This window comes from Nyctereutes procyonoides, unplaced genomic scaffold (assembly GCF_905146905.1).
Source record: "Nyctereutes procyonoides isolate TBG_1078 unplaced genomic scaffold, NYPRO_anot_genome, whole genome shotgun sequence".
In the NCBI taxonomy this organism is placed as follows: Eukaryota; Metazoa; Chordata; class Mammalia; order Carnivora; family Canidae; genus Nyctereutes; species Nyctereutes procyonoides.
In genome coordinates this window covers 33,246,188-33,271,413 of record NW_026575030.1, presented here as the reverse complement: position 1 = coordinate 33,271,413, position 25,226 = coordinate 33,246,188, and the positions used below count along the sequence as shown (strand labels likewise).

The 25,226-nt window shown below is 44.3% G+C and overlaps 1 protein-coding gene across 3 annotated transcripts in view; it reads left to right on the top strand.

Annotated features, from left to right (window-relative positions):
• Window positions 1-2,322: 2,322 nt before the first annotated feature.
• Window positions 2,323-25,226, top strand: part of PLCXD2 (phosphatidylinositol specific phospholipase C X domain containing 2) — an 86,369-nt gene continuing 63,465 nt past the window's right edge. For all 3 annotated transcript variants that reach the window (XM_055316054.1, XM_055316052.1, XM_055316053.1), the window contains exon 1: window positions 2,323-2,626. In XM_055316054.1, the coding sequence (XP_055172029.1) occupies window positions 2,464-2,626 (163 nt within the window). In that variant the 5' untranslated portion in view covers window positions 2,323-2,463. The remainder of the gene's footprint in view (window positions 2,627-25,226) is intronic.

The following is a 25,226-nucleotide window of genomic DNA, read 5'->3' as shown; positions in this document are numbered from 1 at the left end:
TGTCTTAGTCAGCTTCCATAAAGCTTTGTTTGCATTTAGGAATTTTTAAAAAGGGTTTTAAGCTCAAGGAAAGCCCAGAAAGGGAACATTTCCAAAGTAAATGTTGGAATATTCCTTTAGAGTGATTTTTTTTCTATGAGGAATAAAAAATTGTGGACTCAACCAGGTGACATTCTCAATGTCCTGTGGTGAACTAAAAAAAAAAAGAGCACTGTATTGGAGTTCCATTTAAACACCGAAGATACATGATAAATAGTGTACATTTTCTTTTTATTAACCAAGGGATACTCCTCTAAAACAAACAAACAAACAAACTTCCGATAATTCTATGCAGCTCAAAGGGCAATAAGGAAGGCTTAAATGAATGTTAAGAATAGTCTGGAAATAGAAGGGAAGGGAGAAGAAATGGGTAGGAAATATCAGAAAGGGAGGCAGAACATGAAGACTCCTAACTCTGGGAAACGAACTAGGGGTGGTGGAAGGGGAGGAGGGCAGGGGGTGGCGGTGAATGGGTGACGGGCACTGAGGGGGGCACTGGACGGGATGAGCACTGGGTGTTATTCTGTATGTTGGCAAATTGAACACCAATAAAAAATACATTTATTATTAAAAAAAAAGAATAGCCTGGAAAAGGACATTTTAGTAAAGGCAAAAGGGGGCAATATGCAGCAATATGAGTTATGTGCACCTAAAGGTGGCTGGGGTGCAGGCATTGGGGCTGGAGTCACCTTGGTGTCCAGTGGGGCCTTTCAGTGATTTAATGTCAGTTTTTGCAAAGCCTGCTGCTTGCTTTTCACAGAAGCCCTTCCGGAGTCACCCAGGAGTGGCCAGACCTAAAGCCCTCCAGGGCCCCAGGATCAGGGCTCAGGGTGCTTTTCTTGTTCTACCTGCCTGCCAAGATGTTTCAGTGATTATTGATGTGCAAGTTCTCCTATCATTAGAGACCCTATTGTAAACCACCATGAAAAAGCACCACTTGAGGGAATCCCTGGGTGGCTCAGCGGTTTAGCACTTACCTTCCGCGCAGGGCGTGATCCTGGAGTCCCGGGATCCTGCTTCTCCCTCTGCCTGTGTCTCTGCTTCTCTCTCTGTGTGTGTCTCTCATGAATAAATAAATAAAATATTTTTTTTTTTTAAAAAAAGAGCACCATTTGAAGGAGTAGGGAATATTGCGGAAAGCAGGGAAACGAGTTTCTGTGCCTGCAAGCCTCTGGACTCCAGGGGCTTTTTTGTTTGTTTGTTTTGTTTAAATGGGCTTTGCAGATAACTGCCAGGACACGAACTGCTCCCTGCATGCCCCAGGACTTCCATCTCATCTGCCAAAAGGGCATCCTACCTGCAAGCCTCCCTGCCCTTTGGGGGGTCCCGTGAAGAGCAAACGGGACAAAGAATTTGGAAGAAGGTTTCAAATACCAGAATAATCACCACCGTAAGTCACCATCATCCCGTCCTCTGGAAAAAATGGGGACAAGTGCTGTGCAAGGTAGACCTTGCTAGCGGTCGCAACAAACCATCCCTGACGGTGACAGACTGCCCCTCCCTCGGCTTCTTCACTTGCCGTGTCTTCCGCGGCTGCTGCTGCGGTTTTACTGGACATGCAATACACGCTCTGCGCCCGTCAGCGCGTGTGCGCGGGGAGGAGGAAGGTGCAAGGGAAGAAACGTCTGGGCTCGCGTTCAACCTCGGGGTGCGGGCTGCGCGGGAGGCGGGAGGTCGGGCGGGCGCGGGGCGCGGGGCAGCTCTGCGGGGCGGGAGGGGGCCGGGGGCGGGGCCGGGGGCGGGGCCGGGGCCGGGGGCGGGGCCGGGGCGGGGCGCTCGCAGGGCAGCCAATCGCAGCGCGCCCCGCCGGCGGCCAATCACGGGCCGCGCAGCCCGGCAAATCTGCCCGGCAGTGCGGGGCGGGGCGGGGCCGCCGGGGTCCGCGGGCCGCCGGCTGCTGCTTGGGGCGCCGTGGCGGAGCCGCAGGGCAGGGGGAGCGAGAGCCGGGAAGCCGCGGGGGGAGGAGGAGGGGGAGGAGGGGCCGCGGCGTCCGCGCCCGCCGGGGCCGCCCACCCGGGCGCAGGTCTGGCCGCCGAGGTCGCGTCCGGGCGCTCGCGGGGCACCGACCCTCCGGCGCGGCGGTGAGCGCGGGGGCACCTGTCGTGTGAGCGGCTGCGGGCGTGGCTGCCCCGGGCCTACCTGGCCCCGGCTCCTGGGGGCCACGTAAGAAGTTTAACGGAGCCAGCTCTGAGCAGATTAGGGGAGGGGAAGGGCGGCTGGGCCGGCGAGGGCGGGGGCTGCGGGGGCTGCGGGGCTGCAGGGCTGCGGGGGGGGGGGCGGGGGGCCACCTCTGCGCCCCGCGTCCCGGGCCGGCAGGTCTTTCTGCAAGACTGGCCCGACCCAGGTGGCCCCGACGGGCCACGATGCTCTCCGAGTGAGTGGCACCGAGCTGAGCCTGGGCAGTTTGTTGACTGACAAAGAGGGATGCTAGCAGTTAGGAAGGTAAGGAGGAAACTCAGGATGGGGACCATCTGCTCCCCCAACCCCAGCGGGACAAAGACATCATCGGAGGTCTGCAACGCCGACTGGATGGCCTCGCTGCCCGCTCACCTGCACAACGTCCCCCTTTCCAATCTGGCAATCCCAGGTACTCTTCTTCTCTTCCTACTTGTGCCCACCCCCGTTTGCTTCTGCCATTGTAGTGTCGTTGTTACTAAGGGCTTGGGTTGCTTTTCTGTTGTGCTGCGACGACAATTGGCAGGGACCTTACTAAACCTTTTCAGTAACGGCCCAAAACTTAACACCCAAGCAGCTGCTGTAAACGGATTTAAGCACACCGCATCATTGGCCAAAGGGACCGGGGAGAATGGAAGCACCATTTGTTTGTTTGTCTGTCTGTCTGTTTGCGTCTTTCTGTTTCTGTTTGTTTTGTTTTTACTTGATAGCCTCATTCTAAGAATGTTGACTTTCTTCCTGGGGGAACCAGACCTCGTGATGGGGGGGGGGGAGGGCATTTACCTGAATCACTGAAGGAAAAAAGGGGAGAGATGGGAGAGTGATGAATAAAAAGTCATTTAACAATTTTAGATCTGGATCAAAATTAAAACTGAAAAGTATTTGCTTTCTCATTTATTTGACCTTGCCTATCGGAAAAAAGAACAAACAAACAAAGACTAGTGTTAGGGAATAGATTGAGAACCAGGACTGAGTGTAAAGACCCATATTTGTGCTGTTGGAAAAGCCAGAAGTAGAGAATACAGATGCTCCGCAGAGGTCACAGGCAGTCATTAGGTGTGATGAGGTGGTGTTTGAAGATTTGTCTATATATACACACAGGTGTCTGCCTGACTGATCCAGAACCGAAGCCTTGAAAAGCACTTCTGCTCCAGCCACTGTTTCTCTCCCAGGGGTTTTAAGCCTTGGTATCTCTCTCGTTAAATTTGTCCTCTTGTTTCCAATCAAAAACGGTGAAGTAATGGTTTCTAGGGAAGGATGTTTGGCCTACAGTGATCTGGGTCTGCTGCGCTGGGCAAAGCCCCAGATGCCTGTACTTGAAAAGCACCCCTAGGAGCAGGGAATGGACTACTGCCAATGTTCTCTCTCACCTGGAGACATAACAATTGACGTTCACCCCTGGACTACCAGACAAACTCCCAAGCATCCTTGGAGCAGTCTGATTTTTTGCATGACCTCATGCAACCCAGATCTTTGCTTTCTATGCATGAAGAGCAGAGCTGGCTTCAGATGCAGCCTTTTCCTTACTCGCCTCTTCTTTTGGAGGTCTTCCAGGTTCATTGTCCTGATAAGCTCTTGTTGCTTTTGAGCAAGAAGAGGGCTGCTAAATGTCTTTATAGTTATGATCACTGGTGTTTTATCAGCCATTGGCTGTGGCTCCTTGGGAAATGCCAGATGGTCATGCTTCAGAACAGGTCTTTTCCATGTTTAATTGACGCCTGTGGAATCATCACTGAAATGATGCACGGGCTTCTTTTAACATTAGTCATTTGTCTTCAGGCTTTCCAGTGGAATTGTTTGGTCAGGTGGTATGGCAGGTAGTGTGTGTTTGCAAACAGCCTGGCATCTTCGGCTGGCCTAAATGGCTCTGTCATTCAGGGCACGTCCGGGTAGGTTGGGGCTTCCTCCTTCCTGTTGGACTTTGGACGGGCAGGTCAAACCACCAGCAGCAGCTCTGACTGTGGCTTGGCTGTGCGCTCTGACACCGTGACTCCAGAAAGGAGCTGGGCATTTGTTCTTGCAATCTATAGGGTACCTCACAGTTACTAGAACTGCCAGGGGAAGGGGGCAAAGAGCCAGAGCCTGCTGCTGTAACTAGAAATGCTATATGATTAGTCACCATGGAGGACATGGGAATTTGTTCACCCTACTTTGTGAAGTCTGGTCCTTCTGTGCAGGAAAATTAAAAAAGAAAAAAAGAAAGAAAGAAAGAGAAAGGAAAGAAGAAAGAAAGAAGAAAGAAAGAAAGAAAGAAAGAAAGAAAGAAAGAAAGAAAGAAAGAAAAATAAAAAATGACCTTGACCCCTCAACATGCTAAATTCTCTTCTGTGAGTGCCCTCTTCCCAGCAGTGGAAGGGGCATGAACGTATGCGTGTATGTGTTCAACACAGGAGAATCACATGTAGTGCTAGCCATTTATGGACCCCCCACACCCAATTCTGCACCCCCCCAACACACACACCAATTTCCTTTCCCTTCCCTCAAGCTTAATATTCCCTATCTAATGACTAGCAGTCAAGTTCTGCTAAGCCTTGTGGAGAAATTCTGAAATACAGAAGGCATTCAGGAAGTGGAATCCATCATCTTCCTCCCTCATTTCCCCTCTACCTCTTCCCCGTCATGATCACCTTCATCATAATAGTTTTTTACTAAGTGCTACCACTGGCAAACATCACCTCAGGTCTCTACACCTCCAAGATAGGTACTGATATCCTCATTTCGGAAATAGAAAAGTGGTGTTGTCCAGAGGTTAAGTAATCTTTTTTAAGATCACACAAATGGCAAATACCAGAACTAACATTTAAGCCCCAATCTCGTTTTTTCCAAAACCCCTGCACTATCCCTGTGCCCCTGAGGGGGCCTGGGGGAGTGCAGAGCAGCTGTGTGTGTTTCCTGGGGGAGGGAGTGGTAGTCTCTTAACTAAAAACCAGTTTTCACAGACTGTCCTCTGCTGCAAATGAAATAATTTTTAAGGCTAGGTGTTCTTTATCTGAGTGGTTATGTATCACTGTGAAGAGATAGAGACAGACAGACATATATGTGTATATATTATATATCTGAGTAATATATGTATTTCCATGTTTACAATTATATATGTTTATATGTGTGTTGTATATACAATGTGTGTGTGTGTGTGTGTGTGTGTGTGTGTAGGTGTGTAGCCCTGTTTAGAATTGGAACCCAGGAAGTTTTAAATTCGAGTTTATTGCTTAGGCCTATTTTGTGTGGTGTGCATGCACACATGTGCTCCTGTGTGCTAGCCATCAGGTGTCTGTAAAACTGTGTCAGATCTGTCCAGGATGGGGTGGGGGCCAGCATTGACCTGGGGAAGTTCAGGGAAAAGGCAAGGGTTCTGGCAACAACAGCAGAACTGAAATGGAGTAAACTACATTAAATTTGAGTGCATCTGCCGCATTTGCCTAAGTCATGATGGGAGAGAACATGTGTGAATGTGCGCCTCTCAGCAAAGCTTTGATGTATTATTTTACTTACACAACTGTTAAGAGCACCTGTTAATGGCCAGTATCACTCAAATGTATTGAAATATAGTGGAGAAGAAACTCAGAACAAATCTCACTGCCAACTCTTTAGATTGGAGACCCCAAGGGTAAAGGATCTGGAAATTGCAGAAGTCAGATTTTTAAATTAAAGCTTTTTTTTTAATATTTTATTTATTTATTCATGAGAGACACACACACACACACAGAGAGAGAGAGAGAGAGAGAGAGAGAGAGAGAGAGAGAGGGGGGCAGAGACACAGGCAGAGGGAGAAGCAGGCTCCATGCAGGGAGCCCGATGCGGGACTCGATCCCGCGTCTCCAGGATCAAGCCCTGGGCCGAAGGCAGGCGGTAAACCGCTGAGCCACCCAGGCTGCCCTAAAGTAAAGCTTTACAAACATTTTCACTGATGTTAGTGGAAGCATGATATTCTTTATGGACAAATGGGCTGATAGGAAAAAATTTTTCTATCATGTGTATAGTTTTCAGTGAATTCTTTTTCTATATTTTAGTATATTTCTTTTCTTTTTTAAGCCATGCTTTCCCCTTCTTTCTCTTGAAGGTAAACTGTTTGGTCTATTGAAGAAAGCCTTGATCTTGAGAAATTCGATACTGTTGATTCTGGCTGTGTGATATTGAAGAAGTATCTGAATTTCTTGGGATTTAGTTTCCTCATTTGTAATTAAGATATGAGATTAAATGAAATATAGAGTCTTCTCCAAATTAAAAATTCTTTGATTAGTTGGAGGCTTTTTTTAAAATACGCGTTCTTTGTCCAAAAGTGAAAAGAGATGAGAAGAATGAATCATTTTAGGTCTAAAAGCCAGTTCTTTTATGTCTCTGTAAAACAAGAAATTATTTGTGGCATGTGCAAACAAGTACTCACAACTGCCGGAATGAAGCAGGGTCCTCTCACTTTAGCATCCTAAAAGGAATTGTAGGTTAATTACTCTAAATAAACTGACCCTGAGTACATTTTAAGAAACCTCCATGCTCAGGCCTGGGGGAGACCCAAATCTGAATCAGGCATAAACCTTAGTATGAAGGAGCTTACGATCTAGGGTTTTAAATATATAAATCACTATATATAGTTAAAAATAATTGGGGTAAATATTAAAACAGAAATATAAAGAAGGTGTTATAGAAGCACACAGAATGGAAAGATAAATTCCTATTTAATTCCTACTTCTCAGATTAGGAACTACTTTGCTGAAAAAATACGGCGTTTGACCCAAGATTTGGAGAATGGTCAAAATATCAGGGCTAGGCAGGCAGTCTGGGTTGGAAGGGGACTTTCCTGATGAGATCAACCAGTTAAGGAGTGGGGGTATATGGGAAATGGTTGGAGGGCTTTCTCCCTGCCTCTCTGTAATGCTTTGTTCCTTTATCATAGCACTTCTAAGCACCTTGTGGTTTTCGGCTGTCTTCTACATCATCTGTGAACAATTTGCACTCAGAGAGTATGACTTCTTTCTCTTTATAATCCTAGGTCCTAGTACAGGGTGGCAGCTTGGTCCTTGGTGACAAGTGGATGATTGAAAGCAAGGAGCCAGAGAGTAAGGATGCTGGAGAGTGGCTTGTTTGCAGCTGCCTTCATGTTCAGTTGCAATCAGAGCTAAACTGAATGGATTGGTTAGGTTTACCTGGCGAAAAAGCCATTTGAAGACACCTGAACATTTTCCAACCATCTCTTGTTACTTCTGCATAATATTCCCATAGCTCTAGATAAAGGCTCATCACTGAGCTCCATTGGAAATGAAAATTCTGAGGCAGAGCAAAATGGTCAGGAGAATGAGAGGCAGGATTCTGGTGTAACCTGTGTCCTAGGAACAGTTCTTTCTCCCCGCATCCTTTCTGCCTTCTCCCTTCCCTTGTCACATTTGAGCTTCTCATGTTTCCTGTCTGGCCTGAGCCTCAGCCGGCTCTCATTTCTTGTTCCCCTCTTCACCTTCCTTCCACTGACCTGGCCTCTCCCTTTCCAGTGTCAACCCCTGCTCTGATGCTCCTCATTGCTCTCCAGTTCCCAGACTGTTCTCTCTTCTCATCTTCCTGATGGCCATCCCCTTCTTTTGGACCTTTCTGGAATTCTATCCTTGCCCCATGCAGTTCTGCCTTTGACCGCTTCATGAGTTCTGTAGATCTTCTCACTTCTTACACGTGTGACATGTGGACAATGAGGTTACGACGGGGGCAGGATGAAGGGATCATGACTCAAATCCTGCTGTTGGAAGTTTTATTAGGTCTGGTGCCTCTAAAAGAGATTTGAAGACCCAAAAGGGCGTAACATACATTGTGGAACAAGAAGTCAAAGGCTCCACTTTGCAGATAGCATGAGCCATGAATTGGCCCTAGATAGAAACCCATCCTCCTAGAGGATTTGAGGCTGTGGAAAACCAAGGATCAAGCGGAGTCTACCAGGGCTGACCCAATCAAGAAAAAACAGTCTTCTGGAACCAAAATAGAATCAAGTGGGAGTACGTTTTTGGTGTTTCTCATTTTTTCTCTGGGTGGCCATGGTGAGGAATAAAAAGAAGCTGTGACTTTGGTGTTCTTATCAGTAGGTCTTTTTTCTAAGGAGGCTCATCACTTCCTTAGACTTCCCCACTGGTGCCCCCCAATCATGCAAAAGCCACAAGGAATTCAGGGATCCCATGTGTCTGCAGGAAGCAGAACAAACCATGGATTGGTTTAGAGCATTAATGCGAGAGCCACTCTGCCTGGATTTGAACTTCAGCTCTTTGCCTCATGACTGTGACCTTGGGCAAATTTACTTCTTTGTGTTATAGTCCTCTGTAAAACAGAGATAGTAATGGCACTACACTTAGTGTGACAATTAGTGTGACAATTAAATAAATTAATTCATATAGCAGGCTTAGAAGAGTTCCTGTCAAAAATAATGTGTCATTAAAATTAATTATGATGGATTTATTAAAAACCTGCACCTGGACTGCACAACCAAAAAGAAGTATAAGATCAATGCATACCCTCAGGTAATTTACAGTCCAGTTAGGGAGATGACCTTCCAGTTAAGCCGTGTGGCTCAGTGTTCTCTGATCAGATCAGGATAACCTGAATGGTCACCCCCTCAAGGGGACTTCCAGTTAAGGGAGGATACATGGCAGGTTGCCCAGAATGTGGGTCCCAAGGGAGGCTTAAGTGCAGCATGAGGGCAGCTGATGATGGGAGCCAGAAAATCCTCCTTAGCTCCTGTGTCCCCCATCCCAAATTCAGCTGTCAAACCCTGTCATCTCCAACCATCCAAAGCCTTTGGGAAAAGTGCAACTCTGTGTGACAGGGGCATACTGTTAACTTTGCTCCTCCTCTGCTCATTTCCCCATCGCTCGCCCTCCTAACCCAGTCTCATTCCCAGCTCAAGAGTAGGGATGTTCCAAAATACTTACCTTTGAATAGATCTTTACACATACCTTATAACTCTTTCCCCAGCCGTTGGAATAGGCTTACAATCCCTGGCAACATACACATGGCCCCCAACACACACACTAACACATACATATTACCCATTGCCCAGAGCACACACACTGAGCTATGACCTCAGGAGAGCCCAGATTCTCATGCCTGTTGCTGTTTTCTCTTGATAAAGATTTTGCAGAACATGCCTAAGGATATCTCAAATCCTAGGAGCCTGCCACCTTCCCCTGCATGCTGCTCTTTCAGATGTGCCTCTGAAGCTGACAGTTGGCTTCTATCACAGATTTGAGCTGACTACCCCTTCACCCCCACCCCCACCCCTACCAGGAGACAGGTTGGTTCCAGTCTCCCCCTAGCTCCTGAGAGCTAAATCCAGGCAGGGAGAAGTAACTGTTAGTGAAATGCTTTGCCTTTGGGAAAAGCTTGAACCTCTTTACAAATGCTGAGTAACCCTAATTAGAGTTTTCAAACCAGGCCTGCAGAGGAGGGATTATTTATAGACGTTGTAGTAGGTGGGTGTGTTTGTGTGCGTGAAAGGATTTGAACACACGTCAAGAACCATACCGAGGTAGAGGAGAACTGTGACGGTGCTGATTTGAGCAGTTACACGCCTGGCTGAGCGAGGCTCCACTTCTCACAGCTCCGGGAATTTGGATTATATTGCTGAGCTCGCATAAGAATCAAACAGTACCTGGGAGGATTACATTAGTAGGTCTCTAGTAGCTCCAGGATAACGTGGGTTTGGCCACAGAGGCCAGCACTGCTCTAAGGGGATGTGTAGGTTGTGCTAATTATGAAGTATCACTGGTCTTGGATTCATAGTCTACTAAGCAGCTAGAATTTTCTAAAAGAATAACAGGTGTGTGTTTTTTTTTAATTTCCAATTTTTCCAGAACTGTTGGTTGTAAGGTATTATCTTTTTCCAGAGAACATTTTGTCACTACTTTTTTTCACTGTACAGACCTACAAATATCAAAATAAAAGAAGAAATAGGAAGCATTTGGACCCTGTAATGCTAATGTCTTGGAGTGCGCAGCAGTCTGCAGGAATGGTGGAACTGAACGATTCCTAGACTCTGTCAGACTGAGATGAATATTTTATGAACATGTATGATTTGAAGGCTTATGTGCTGAAAGCAATCTTCTTATAAAGTATAATTGAAACCAGATGAAAAAAAGGTCAAAGAGATGAAGGTGAAGACAGCATCCCTCCTTCCTGAACTTTTGCTTCTTTTGGTTTTCATTACGTATAGCAAAAGGAGTCAACAAGCACCTGTAATTTTTTTCTGCCAAATTGACACACAGTGCTCATATAATGGGTACCTCCTGCCAGGACAATGACCTGAACTCAAAGTTACAAGAGAAGAAAGCTAAAATTCAAACACTATGGAGAAGAATACATAGGGGACTGTAACATTTAGAAAGCCAACTCCCGATTCCATTACTGGGACGAGGCAGGAAGCCTGGTAGATTGGGCTTTCAAGAGGAAATGAGCCTTGGATTGAATCATAAAGAGCACATAGAAAATAGCCAGGTGTTAACAGGTAGAGGGAAGGTTATCACAATGCAGAGGTACCAAGGAGCAAGAGATCTGGGTGACCTTGAAGAAACCCAAGCAGTCTGGCGTGGTCAGAACTTAGATTTCATTTAAACAAAGGAACAGAGATGAGGCTGAAAAATTAGGCTAATGAGTCTTCTGTGTCATGCTAAGATTAAACTTTAAACATCATCCCAGGGCAAAAAGCAGCCATTGAAATGACTTGATCAGGAATGAGTGAAAAGCCCCCAGATAACTGCATAAGGGTGAAGAGAAACAAAATGGCATATCAGTTATTAGGAATGCTGAGAGGTAGGTGCCTGGGTGGCTCCATCAGTTAAGCATCTGCCTTCTACTCAGGTCGTGATCCCAGGGTCCTGCCTGCATCAGGCTCCTTGCTCAGTGGAGAGTCTGCTTCTCCCTCTCCCTCTGCCTACCATTCTCTCTCTGGCAAATAAATAAAATATTAAAAAAAAAAAAAGCAATGCTGAGGAGTGATATAAGAAACTTACTACTTCTTTCATTTCTATTTAATACATATATATTGATTTCCTCTCATATGCCAGGCCCTCTCCTAGACACTGGTGATTCGGTGATGATCATTACACACAGTTCACACCTTTAAAGAGCTTGCAATCTAGTTGGAGAATTGGACTTTAAAAAAAAAGATTTTATTAATTTATTTGACAGAGCACGCAAGTGGGGGGAGGGTCAGAGGGATAAGCAGACTCCCCGCTGAGCAGGAAGCCCAATGTGGAGCTCCATCCCAGGACCTCGAGATCATGACCTGAGCTGAAGATAGGCACATAACCGAATGAGCCACCCAGGTGCCCTAGAAAAATGGACATTTAATCAAGTTATATTGCATGTGATGAGTAACTGTTCTTAAAAAAACAAATCAAGTAGTTATAACACAATATACTGTGTAGGATGATTGGGGAGGTAGAAGTTTCTGCTGGAAGAAGCATATGGCACTGGCATCTTTAACAAGACTTGGGTGTCCAGAGATACCTCCTAGAGGAAGTGATGAATAAACTGCAATGGGAAGGATGAGAGCGTTCTAGGAGAGGAAATAACATGGGTGAAGACCTCGAAGAGAGAATGGCCCACTTAACAAGCCGATATGCTCACAGTAGTTGTACTCTAGGTTGGAGGGAGGAGAGGGGCAAGGAGTAAGTGGCATGACCCAGGGAGGTCTAGTAAGCCATGTTAAAGTCATTTAGCTTCACCTCAGCAGTGGTGGGAAGGATGTTAAGTAGGTGAATGACAAAGTCAGCGCTATGCTTTGGAAAGACCACTCTGGCTACAGTCCATGAAGTATATTGGAACTGGGAGGTCTGTTGCCAGCTGGACTGGTTAGGTTGTTGATGAGGCCATCCACATGGGAGGGGATGCTGGCCCGAGGAGGAGAGTGACAGTGTGGACGAAGGGAGAGGGAAGACCCAGGGAAGCGATCAGAGGAAGTATCGTCAGGACTTGGCAATTAATCAGAGAGTGAGAATAGGGATACAGGAGAAGCAGCAGGGTAGGGGTGGTGGAGGGAAGCTGGGGCACCCTGAGTTTGAGGTACCTGTGGGACATCAGAATTGGGAGAAGGGCACAGACAGTGCCTAGTGGAAATTATTTCAGAGCTCAGTCTTTTGACAATTTGCCCAATCTCCTACCCTCACCCACAGCTACTATTATATCCAATATATGATTTGATTTGAGTTTGAAGTTTAGTGTCTTTCTTCTTTTCATACTTTTTTTTCTTTAGATTTCAACTAAAATTTTACTTTGTTCAGGAACTCTATCCAGAATTTCTAGTCCCAGATAAGAGACCCTCAGAAGCTCATCTATCGTTAGCTTGTTCTGCATGAATCCTATCGCGTCTTGTTTAATGGTTTCTTCAACCCTATTGGCAGCTTGAGGGTGGGAGTTGAGGTTAGCTCTGTGCACTACAGCACAAATCAGCTGTGAAATGGAAACATTTAGTAACTTTACCACGCAAATACCATTTATTTTACTCACATCTTGGGTTATACCAGAAAGCTTAATAAAAGCAGGAGAATTTTGTTGTAGAATATTTAATTTAATATAGCTTTTTCTTCTACCCTGAAAGTTTTCCTCTAAACCTTTGTGTTATCCTCATTTTTGTGTTAAAAACTGAGAAGCTGTTAAAAGAAAACATGATTATCTTGGAACTAAGAAGTCTTATCGGGGCGGGGGGTGGGGGGATGACCAAGTGCCTTTTGAGAGGTGTTGCTTTACCAGGAATGATGTCGTCTGTTCAAGACAAAGGAGAGAGATAGTTAGCAAAATAGAGAAAGAATTTCTTATTAATGAATTACCTCTGCAATCTTACTTTGGGATGGGGATCAGAGTCTACCGGACATTTGAGAAAGAGAAAGTCTTTCAAAAGAGAATAGATACCATCCATCTGTAGAGGGCTTTAAAATGCCTCCCATATATGGAATTTAAACCCCTTTGAGTCACATAAATCCTAGGATGTTGGGGCCAATTCGGAGAATATCTAGGGCAGTGGAATTCTCATGGTGCCCCTCAGAGCCTGGATGAGACTTGGTGCCCTTCTCCAGGCAACAGGTGGGGACTGTTGGGGCAGACCTTGAACAAGAGAAGCTCTGCTTGTATTTGGTTTACACATAAATAACTCATTTGACAACATTCCAGGTCTGAGAAGCACCATGGAAAGCTGTGATTTACTCCAGCTGTCTAGCCCATCCAGCCAGGTGGGGGGTAAACCAGATAATAACTCTCTGGATTCCCAGGCTAATGTGGATCCTCAGACAGTGGGATGCCTCTGGACTCACCAGCATCCTCTGCTTTCCAGCGTTGTACCTTACCCAGTGGCTTTGTCACATTGTGAATAATTGCAAATTCAGTAAGCACCTGATTCAAAATCAAATTGGCCACACAGCCCTCTCAGATTTTGTGGGCAGTTTGACGGTTATTATTAATACTCTCCCACATGACCAATGGAAAATACTCCAGTCAGACAGGTGAAGTTTATTCCTTTGGGCTGACAAGATTTAAAGACGTTACTCTTGGGACGCCTGGGTGCCTCAATTGTTGAGCATCTGCCTTCATTCCGCTCAGGGCATGACCCCAGGGTCCTGGGATCGAGTCCCACATCACGCTCCCATCATGGAGCCTGCTTCTCCCTCTGCCTGGGTCTCTGCCTCTCTCTCTCTCATGAATAAATAAATAAAATCTTTAAAATGAATAAATAAAGACATTACTCTTTGGTTTGGGAATCTGCTAACTGGTCCCCAGATCTCGAGCCCTGGACTCATTGGCTAGATGCTGTACATCCTAAAGGTGCCTCAGCCTTTCTGCATGTCAGCACAGTGTCACATTCTCTAACGAATGCTACATTCTTCCCAAGAACCTAAATCAGGTTTGTGAAATGGGAGACCCCAAGGAGATGTTAATTAGAAAATAATTTACACAGGCATGAGTTACAGGAAATCTGCTGTCTGGGACTTTTCCTTTTAAATTGTTCAATGTGATGTTTTAGTGTAGCTGCTTCTTTAGTCATCCTTTCTGGTTTATTTCTGTCCTGTGTGTTTTCTGACATATTCCTCTTCGTTGACCCAAATAACTCAAGCTAGAAGGACAGATGGAGATAAATGGAACTGGGGCTATACAGGTGCTGGGAATGAGGACGTGCAGACAGTGAACTCCGCCTGTTTAAAGCAGGTGCATTGACCAAAGAGAAGTTTGAGAAAGGATCAGAGGACCTAGGCTTACCTGCGTAGGCAACTCTCAAAACACCTGTTTTTATTCAAGCAATGATGCTTGCATTTATTCTATTTCTATGTATTCAGTGCTTACTATGTGCCAGAAACTCAGGAACTCTAGGGACATGGGTGTGATTAGGCATGTTCCCACCCTTGAAAACTCACAGTCAGGTGTCAGTGGTAGATACGGAGATAATTGCCCCAAGGTATCCCACGTTCATCAAGTGTGAATAAGAGGCCGTGGAAGCCCAAAGTGAAAAGTAGTTAAATCTTGGTGGAGTCAGCTGAGCTCACAGACAGATGATTTGTGACCTGAGTCACATGTAGGTAATCAAAACAAAAAGGCAAATGACAATGAGTCTGTTTTCTGTGAGGCTTGCGAGAGTTTTCTGTTCTTTTAAGCAGATCTTTTGCTGCATTCAATAACCAGAAGGCCCGCTTCTTATATGTAACTTTGCAAATGAGTATGTTCTTAGCTCAGGCCACAGACTTATCTTAACGTGCAAAATTACAGTCTGTTCATATCCCATTTATTGTAATATTCATAGAGAGGAAATACCTCTCCATAACACAAGATGTTTTCTACAAAATCTGCCCTTAACATTTCCATCATTTAAAGACACATGTTCATTTTTATGACTGTTCTTAATACTTTTGACCTCATCTCTATTTTTAATTTTTACACCTGTGAGAAACAGTATAGAAAAGTAGTTCACAGTGTGGGTTCTGTTTTAGATACCTAGGATCAAATCCTAATTACTAGTTATGGTGACCTTGAATAAAGAGTGTAACCTCTCTGTCTCTTCGTTTTCTCATCTGTAAAATGGAGATAATTATAGTAGCGTTGTCCCAAGCACAAGGTTAGAGGAAACACAGTCTATAAATCTGCCCCCACTCTGACACCAATTGCCAGTGTTGGGGTCCTCAAGCTCACCCTTAGTTTTACTAGATAATTTGCTGGAAGGACCGGCAGGACTCACTGAAGGCTCTTATACTCACAGTTACTGTTTATCACAGCTAAAGGCTACAGGTTAGGGGCAGCCCAGGTGGCTCAGCGGTTTAGTGCCGCCTTCAGCCCAGGGCGTGATCCTGGAGACCTGGGATTGAGTCCCACGTCGGGCTCCCTGCATGGAGCCTGCTTCTCCCTCTGCCTGTGTCTCTGCCTCACTCTGTGTGTGTGTGTGTGTGTGTGTGTGTGTGTGTGTGTGTGTGTGTGTGTGTGTCTCATGAATAAAATTAAAAAATCTTTAATCAGGCTCCCTGCATGGAGCCTGCCTCTCTCTGCCTCTCTCTCTCTCTCTCTTTCTCTGTGTGTGTGTGTGTGTGTGTCTCATGAATAAATAAAATAAAATAAATAAAAACTTTAAAAGCCACAGGCTAGAATTGGCCAAGTGAAGAGGTATACAAGGCAGAGATCAGGAGAGTTGCAGATGTGAAGCTTCCAGCTGTCTGCCTCGTGGAGCTGTGGACAGTGCTACTGTCCTGGTGTTGATATGCGGCAGCCACTCCACATGACTGACCTCAGTATCCAGCCCCTCCAGGGGCAAGCATATATCCACATGACTCAAAGCCACCATCATAAATCTCATCCTTAGACTTTCTAATGTGCCCCCAAAGTCCTCAGGTAAACAAAGATACTCTTATCTGGCAAATTATTTCTAAGGTTTCAGAGATGACCGCCAAGGGAAAAGACCAGCTGCGTCCTTGGGCAAGGTCAAATTCTTTACTATACAGCAAAGTTGTTTAAGAATTGAATGAGATAACACATGCATTGTGCTTAGAATATTGTTTAGCACAAAACAAGCATAAATTTTGGATATAGAGATATTATGATTATTCACAATCCTTTTTGATCACCTGATATATACCAAGCACCATACTAGATACTAAAGGAAATCTTTAAAAATTTAAGATGTTGTTTGTAATCTTTTTTTGTTTAAGATTTTATTTATTTATTCATGAGAGACACACAGAGAGAGGCAGAGACATAGGCAGATGGAGAAGCAGGCTCCCTGCAGGGAGCCCGATGCGAGACTTGATTCCAGGACCCCAGGATCACAACCTGAGCCAAAGGCAGATGCGCCAACCACTGAGCCACCGAGGTGCCCCTAGTTTGTAATCTTAGAGATACTAAGGTTCAAATAAGGCAAATCAAAGCAGAATGTGGTGAATGCCACAGTAAAGAAACAAGGAAACTGCGCTAGGGACCTGGGAAAAGGGGGCAGTTACTTGCAGATGGGGGTGAAAGGACACCTGGGAGCTGGTGGAGGAGGGGTAGGATTGTGATGTGGGGAGGGGGGCATTCCAGACACAGGGAACCAGATGGATGAAATCCGAGATGGGAGAGCAAGAGCTGGCATGGCTCCCTGTACAAGTGACAGAAGAAGCAGTGAAAAAGGACTGGGCAGATGGACTTAGGGCAGATTGAGAGAGGTTTTCAATGTGGTGCAGAGCACCTCATGCTTTAGCTCATAGACTGTAGGGAGCCAGTGACAATTTGGAGGCCAAAGAAAACTCTGGAAGAAAATATGTGGTCTCTCTTTATGACTCTGGTCTTTGCGCATATGTTCTTTCCTCTATCGTCATGGCCTCCCTCCCAACAGCCCCCACTTCACTTGGCCCACCCTGCAAGAAACAGCTCAGTACCCCTTCTGTGCACGCCTCCATTAGGGGACATATTATATACCATGGGGACTGTTTACCTGGCTTTCCACTGCACCCAGCAGTGTTTGGTCACCTCTGTATACTCAGTGTCTGGTTCAGAATAAGGATCTTGTGCAAAAAAGGGAGGGAGCCAAAGAGAGAAACGTGGACTCTTGAAATATCTACAAAGAATTTAAGCATAAAGAGCAGATGTTTCTAGCTAATTTAAGAAGAAAGTAGGACATAGAGAAAGTCACAGTGCCTCGGGTAGGACAAAATCTTGTAAGTGCATTGCAAGGTTCTCTTAAGGTGTCCCAAAGCTTTATGAAATAAAAATAAAATAATCAGAATAATGGAAAAAGATTTCTCACATAACACTTATCAAACATTTATGTGGTGGCTGATATTGCTCTACTTGATTTATGTAAACCTGCCTGGTTAAGCTTTACAACCCAGGGATATAAATACGGTGATCTCCGTTTTACAGATGAAGAAACTGAAGTACAGAGAAGTTAAGCAAATTGCAGCATAAGTCCTGATAACAATACTAGGCTGTAAGAACTAGGTCTTGCCAAATTCATGTAGGTGCATCTGAATAAGAGACACCTATAGAGTTGGAGATGGACCAGTGTTGGGCTGCAACTTCAGTTCCTTTTGTTGGTTGTAATAGAGAGTACTTTTCTTTTCATCTGAGGCATTTGCTTCCACGCCAGGACTCTAATGCCTGAGCACCCATGAGGATGGTTGTGTTTGAAACACTGCCCAATAACCTGTTCCGGCTGAATAAGTCACTTTTTTTTTTTTTCAAGACCAAACATCTAGGAGGCTTTTTATTGACTCCGAACAGAAGCAGCCCAGTGGTTTAAGTGGTCTGTGTAGTAATCGCCCAGCGAGGTTCCAGCAGAGAAAAGATCTTTCTGCCTTGATACCTAAAGATCAGCAGAGGCTTTTAGCTGGTGTGTAAGCTTGTCAGGACACTCATCTTTCAGAGTGGGGTGTGTTTTCATTCACTTTCCCTGCTGTGTGTAATGTCCAAATTCCCTTTAAACCTGTCATTTTGTGCAATTTAGACTGCTACCTATAGGCTTTTCCCTCCTCCTTCTTCCCTTTCCTCTGTCGGAGTACATGGCTTAGTCCTTCGTTTATAGGAAAGAGAGGGAAAAAAAAACTGTTGTTCTTGAGGGGACCTAGCCGAGGAGCTTCCCTGGATCTCAACCCTTCTGCAGCTTGTCAAATAAATCTTAAAATAACCCTGACCTGTGAAAAATTTCAACCAAGCAAGGTCACTATGAAGGTGTTTTTTTCAAAGTCCCCATAATAAATTGCATGAAACTGTCCCACAAAGCAATCAGACACCAGCGGGTGGAGTGAAGAGAGCTGTCACATAAATAAATGCTAAACTAGAAGCAAGCTACTGGCTAGCGCGTTCAGTTAACATGCAGATAATACAGCAAGCTAACCATAAGGTGGCCCTTGAGAAAAAGAGAACCTGAACCTGTGTGAAGGGCAAGAATTTCTCCAGCAGTTTCACGAAATTCTCAGATGAGCCAAAGATAAATAAAAGACCACCCTCGGGCCTAGATGGATTTGCTTTTTGAAAATATGGTGAGTTAAATTTATAAGCACATTTTCTGCTTAAGTATAGTAAGCATGAAAGAAACGGATCTTATTTCTTTGCAATGACTAATAATCCTTGTTAAAACAGGGTCATAAATCCCTTTAATGAACTGTTAGTAAGTTGGAATCATCCAGTTCTTAAGGTAGAAGAGATCCTAAGTGAGAGGCTCATTTCACCCCCCGTTTCCTAAATCTGTAAATGGAGCAACCGACCTCCAGTGTGAATTTACAATCTAAGTTCACACAAGTAATCAGAGCAGAACCAGCACTGGGATTCAAGGCTCTGAGCTGAGGAACTACGAAGAAAATGTTTCCTCAACTGAGAGGAGGTTAGAGTGCCCTCGTGTGTCCCTATATAGAAATTATTCGTGTCTTTACACAATATAACATTAATCTTTCCATCAATCTCCTGCATTGGGATGAGGGCAGGCATTTAGCTCTAAAAACAAACATGTTTTAGGAAGTAAATACACAATGCATTTGACCCGTTTCATCATTAAGGGTATAGAAGCAACAATATATCCCTAGAGCAGCTTTTTGTGGATTCTGGTCTGACAGGCCCGGATTTTTGTCCCAGGCCACTGGAGATCTATGTAACCCTGAGCCAGTTGCAAAACCAGTCTGTGCCTCAGTTCCTCATCTGTAAAATGCAGTCAATCGCTGCCCTGCAGGATCATGGCAGAGATCAAATGAGATCATGTAAGCAAGATGCCCAGCTGAACATTGGGTACACAATAAACACTGGGTAAATGGAAGCTGGTGTTATTTTCAGATGTGAGCCCCCACCAGGGATCCCCAGTGAGTTCATGATGAAGGAATGGAATGCAGATGCCTGGAAAGTCAACAGAATGTCTTTGGGATGCTTTTAGCTCTTGGATAAAGAGGTTCCCATGAGCTTGGGGGGGTGAGGGGAGCAGAGGGAGAAGAGAGATAATTTGTAAAGAAGTACATGCTAAATATGTGATTCCTCCAAAATAAATTCTTCCTTCAGACAGGGAAATTTAAATGGAGCTCGGCCAAGTGGCTTTCCCAGAGATGGAATTTCTTTCAGAGCACCCAGGGTCCAGCAGTCAAAGAAAAAGTCTCTGCTATGAAAAAAAAAAAAAAAATGTTTGAAAACCGGATCCTTATTTATGTCATTGATCCGGTTCTTTTAGAAGTCTTCATTTATTGAGAGGGTAAACATATTAAAATCAATAAGAGCAGAGGTGAAAAACCATAGCTGGATGAATTCATCCTTTGGTTTTAATTTGCCTTAACTCTTTATTTGACGAAACAAGCTATCTCAGCATAAGTGGTGAGCAGAATTGCAGTAAATCAAGCCCTTTTGCCCCAGTGAGCAAAGGTAATTCTCACAGTAATTCTCACAGCCATCCTTCTCATACCCGTGGGAGGGAGATAGCATTATGTACAACACAAGGAACCTTGACCTTTAAATGTTAGTGGAAATGCAGAGTCGGCAGTTCTGTCTGGACCTTCCACTGGCTTATTGGAGAACTGAGGGAGACCATCCAAGAGTGCGGGAGCCTGGAAGGTGGTGGGGTGAAGGAACACATCACCTGGGCCTCGATTCTTTTGCCTCTACATCACTGGAGAAAAGGAAAAGAAAGATTGGGCTGGATTCTGTTCTCTAAATGCTTATTCTAGATACCATTATCACTGGGAAGTTTACATAGATTATCGAGCTGCAAGAACAGATAAAAGGCTGCCCAGAGTTTGCCAGCCTCGCCCCTGGGGTCGCTCATCCTTTCTGGGAAAATGCTGCCTTTAAAATAAGGCACACGCAGCATATGAAGCCAAGGCATTTATTATTTATGGCAAGTTCATCAAGTTCACCTATGGCTGTGGAGGAGCAGAATGGAAGCTGTGAAGCCCAGGAGCACCTGCTCAGCGGGGCACAGCACGCCCAGCCACACCTGCAGCCGTGATGCATGGGCTGCAGGACACTGCACTCTGCACAATTGCAGTGCCATTCTGGGCAATGTCGAGCTTGAGCTGGACACTCTTTGTGGTCATAAAATCTTTAGTCAGCTAATGAAAAGACATTCCCGGCCTCACACTTGAAAGTCTCCCATTTGTGTGGATTAACTGAACAATAGGCACCGCAGTAGCGTTTATGTCCTTTTCTATGTTGTGCTTTTGTTTCTTTATATGTTGTTTTTCTCCTCAGAGTCGCCCTAAAATCTATGCATCTTGTTTATTGGTGCTTAATATGTTTGAATTCCAGCATACTAAGAAAAAGATTTTTCAGAAAGGTAAAAAAAGATTTTTCTTTTTTTAATTAATTATCTTGGAAAGAGAGAGAGGGAGATAGAGCGAGCATGGGGGACAGAGGGCAAGGGAAACAAGCAGACTGTGCTCATTGCAGAGCTGGACTCAGGGCTCGATCTCAGGACCCTGAGATCACAATCCAGAGATCACAACCTTAGCCTAAACCAAGAGTCCGGCACTTAACCCACTGCCCCACCCAGTGCCCCCATAAAGAGATCTTTTTGAAGTCCATCTCAATCGGAGAAAAGCCTCGTCTCATACTTTTCCATCGGAGAAAAGCCTCGTCTCATACTTTTCCATCGGAGAAAAGCCTCGTCTCATACTTTTCCAGCTCCCCTTTCTCATGTGGCACCACCCTGCTCCCCAGCCCGGTGTGCCCTGGCCTGCAGCGTCTGGTGCAGGTGCCCTCGAGATGGGAGGCAAAGAGGGAGAGCCCTGCTGTGATGGGGCTTGGGAGCAGGCTGGGCCGAGATGCCCTTTGCTTCAGACAGGGTAATACTGTGGCACCCCTACACTGTCACTTGGACCATATTGATTTGTGATTTAGATAGAAATGTAGAAGCAAGACCCACACCCTTAAAAACTCCGCGTTGGGTTTCTTTCCTCCCCGTGGGTCTCTCCTCAGCTCTGCGGCCCCTGTGATTCCCTCTTTCTTTCCCCTTATGACTCCCACCCTCTCTCCCTGTCCTCAGCAGAGCACTCCGAGTGGCTCCAAGCTTCCGACTCCAAGCTTGCACACCCCACCCCCGTTTAATACTGCTTCAAGCGTGTCCAAAGCCATTAGTGCTGAAGATGAATATTTCAGCTGTGCATAGCAAACAAAAGATACCACAGTTACCAGGATTCACTCTGCTTAGAAGAGACTGTGTATTAAAAAGGATTTTTTTCCTATCACATGTTCATATTCAAGATAAAGAGTTTACTATGTGCACTAAAAAGGCTTTTTTTTTTTTTTAACATCTTGCCTATTTTGTAAGAAATCACTGGTGAAAACCTGTATCAACTGGCACCAAATTAGCAGTTTATCCAATGTCCCTGTGGACTGGTCCCTTTAGCTCCTGCTCTGCTGGTGCACTCCTCTACTCGGCTGTCCCTGGAAGCCCACAGTCCTGGCTGAGCTGCCTGTCATGAGTCAGGAAGATGCCACAGAAGGAGATCAAGTGGCTTCCATGGAAAGTTAGAGCTGAACAATAGGGGATCTGGATGGAGACTAAATGAGACCATGATCTCTGAAGGGTCAGAGGTGTCCCTCTTATTCCTTGTCACCATCTGAGTCTGAGAGTGGATGTGGTGCAAAGGGAGTGAGTAGTTCCTAAATAGCTCTTCTTCCTAAACTTGGCCTTGCTGATAAGTTCCATATGCATACCAAGGTGTACTTTTAACCATTTCTAAAATTAAGTAGTGGTCTCTCCAAACCTTAGAAAAATATCCAGTCTTTTACCAAATGATCTTGAGTGGGAATGCTTTTGAGTACCTTTGAGTTACATTCGAAACTTTTTTTAATTTCTTAGAAATCACAGGTTCACTAAAATGTAAACACTTACAGTGAGATATGTGTTTGAGGGCCTAAACCTCACTTTTAGCTCATTTTCTAGGTAATATTGTTGGAAGTTTATTTTTAAAAGAAATTCTGTGAAGATGGAGCCATCTGGGCTCCAGGTAAATCAAGGCATAAAATCCTCTTCTTTTCTTTTTTTTAAATATTTTTTATTAAGAATTGTATTTTATTTTAAAGACTTTATTTATTTATTCATGAGAGACACAAAGAGAGAGAGAGAGAGAGCAGAAGCAGGCTCCATGCAGGGAGCCCGATGTGGGACTCAAGCCCGGGACTCCAGGATCTCGCCCTGGGCCACAGGCAGGCTCTAACCCGCTGAGCCACCCAGGGATCCTGTAAATCCTCTTATTTTCTCAGAAAAATTCAGCCCTTTCAAATGGCTTAACAAGTCACCAGGCTCTCATCTCCAAAACTCAAAGATGGGCAAACAGTATCAGGAGGAGCTGTTGTTCATCTGGGCCTCCTCCCCATTGCTGATCCCAGTTCCATTTCAGATCTGTTCTCTTTTCCTTTCCGCCTTAGAAGATGGGAGAAAATTAGTCTCTTTCTTTGGCTTAAACGCCCAACATCTTTTCTCTTTATAAAGTATGATACTGCTTCTCCTCTGCTATTTGCACGTCTTTGGATCTCTCGTGGAGCCTATATTCCTGCCCAGAAACCTTCGGATCATATGAATGACCTAGCTCTATTAAGATGGAGTGGAAGCAAGGTTGTGGTCTTTGTGTTTGAGTACCTTTAATATCCTTTTGTTGATTTTTAGATGGGGAGGAGTCTTCATTGCAACTAAGGCCTTCTTAACTTGCCCTGAACATTTTTCTGCTGTCTGTATTTTACATTAATTTGGAAGAATAAACTTGACATTCAATGCCATTTTATGCAGCATCAGCTCCAGTGGGTAACTGGCAGGATGGCTGCAGTCTGTTTTCTTTCAAGCTGCCTGCATTACTCTGGCCTCACATGACAGGGTATAAGCTAATAATCAGGGAAAGAATATGTAAATTATAAATCATGTGACTCAAAATTCAAACTGAGATCAAATAGACAAGCCCCAATTGAACACTCAGACTATTCCTAATAGCCAATGCATACACATTCAGTATGTGTTTTAAGAGCAAGCTTGCAGTGAACCAGACTGTTTTAGATGTTTGTAGAAATAATATGATCAAGTCCACATAAAAATCTGGAGTTTAGGGGATCCCTGGGTGGCGCAGCGGTTTGGCGCCTGCCTTTGGCCCAGGGCGCGATCCTGGAGACCCGGGATCGAATCCCACATCGGGCTTCCGGTGCATGGAGCCTGCTTCTCCCTCTGCCTGTGTCTCTGCCTCTCTCTCTCTCTCTGTGACTATCATAAATAAATAAAAATTTAAAAAAAAATTAAAATTAAAAAAAAAAATCTGGAGTTTACATGCAGTTTAGAGGGCTCCTTAAAAAATGAGCTCAGGATAATAATAGTCTTTAAAAGAAATTTTGTGATATAATTATTGTATCTATTTGAAGCTCTCTATTGATAATAGTAAACATACTTCTTATCAAATTGTGGGGGTTTTTTTTCAATTCTATTAAATATACTTTACCAAGTCAATGAAGCATGGCATTTTTTTTTCCTCCTGAATAAGAATTTTCTCTGGATTTCATCTCAGATGGGCCAGTTTTAGTGTCAACATATATACACAAATATACACATAAATGTTTTGATAACTGAGAGAAATTAGTTCCAAAATGCCCCTGTAATAAGTCCACTACGAAGGCTCGCTATCTAAACATTTGCTATAACAACTTGTAAATTTGTTTTACCTGAAATTCCCTAGTCAGAAATCTCAGAAATAGTGAATTCAGTCATGTGGGCTAGAAACACCTTTAAGTTTCAGGTATGTCCAGGCGAGAAGATAGAGAATGTGTTGTATCTGTAGCTCAATGGCTCTCCCAGCAGGCCTGAGTTATGTGTTCGTGCTCTCAACTTCCCATGTTAGTGAGTGAGAATGTCTTCTAAAAAAGTGAAAAGCCCGTAAATAAAATAGGTGAACCAAGAGGCCTGAAAAACGCATACATATGAAGAAAAATAGGAGGTGATAAATCGTGTTAAGAGAGGCAAACTAACACCAATTTGGTCGTGCCTGTGTCCCTAGGAACTATGCATTGATGGTTTCAAATGTGTGAGAAAATACAGAAAAACTTCTTTAAGTTGTTGATTCTGGTATTTGGTGTTTAAAATACTTTATATTATGGAAAGAGTCTTTTCTTAGATGGTTATATAGGTGTTTGAGTATTTTAGTGATATTTGTGAAATGGGTTGGAAAAGGATGGCTGTTTTTTCCATTTCAAATAATGGGCTATATAGGCTTTTGCTCTCCAAAAAAATTGGCTAACATGTTTTAAGAGAAAGGTGGGATATGTTTTTCTATAACTGTTTTTGTATAGAAATCTTTTGAGGGCATGTAATTCTATTAAAAATAGAAAGTTCAAGAATATCCTTGGAATGTTTTCTTGTGTGCTTTTAAATTGGGTAGTCAGTGTATTTATTTATTGAGTTACTGACATAGGAGCAGACTAGAGATAATTTATTATTTTATGTTTATTGTCAGTTTGCACTTAAACTATAATACTGTGATCTGAACTTCCTCTTTTTGATGTTGGTTCTGGGTGTAACTTAAAATAAACCAGTTGAACTTCTCATTTCATTTTTTGCATTCAACTTCCAAGGCAGATCCCTGAATATATAA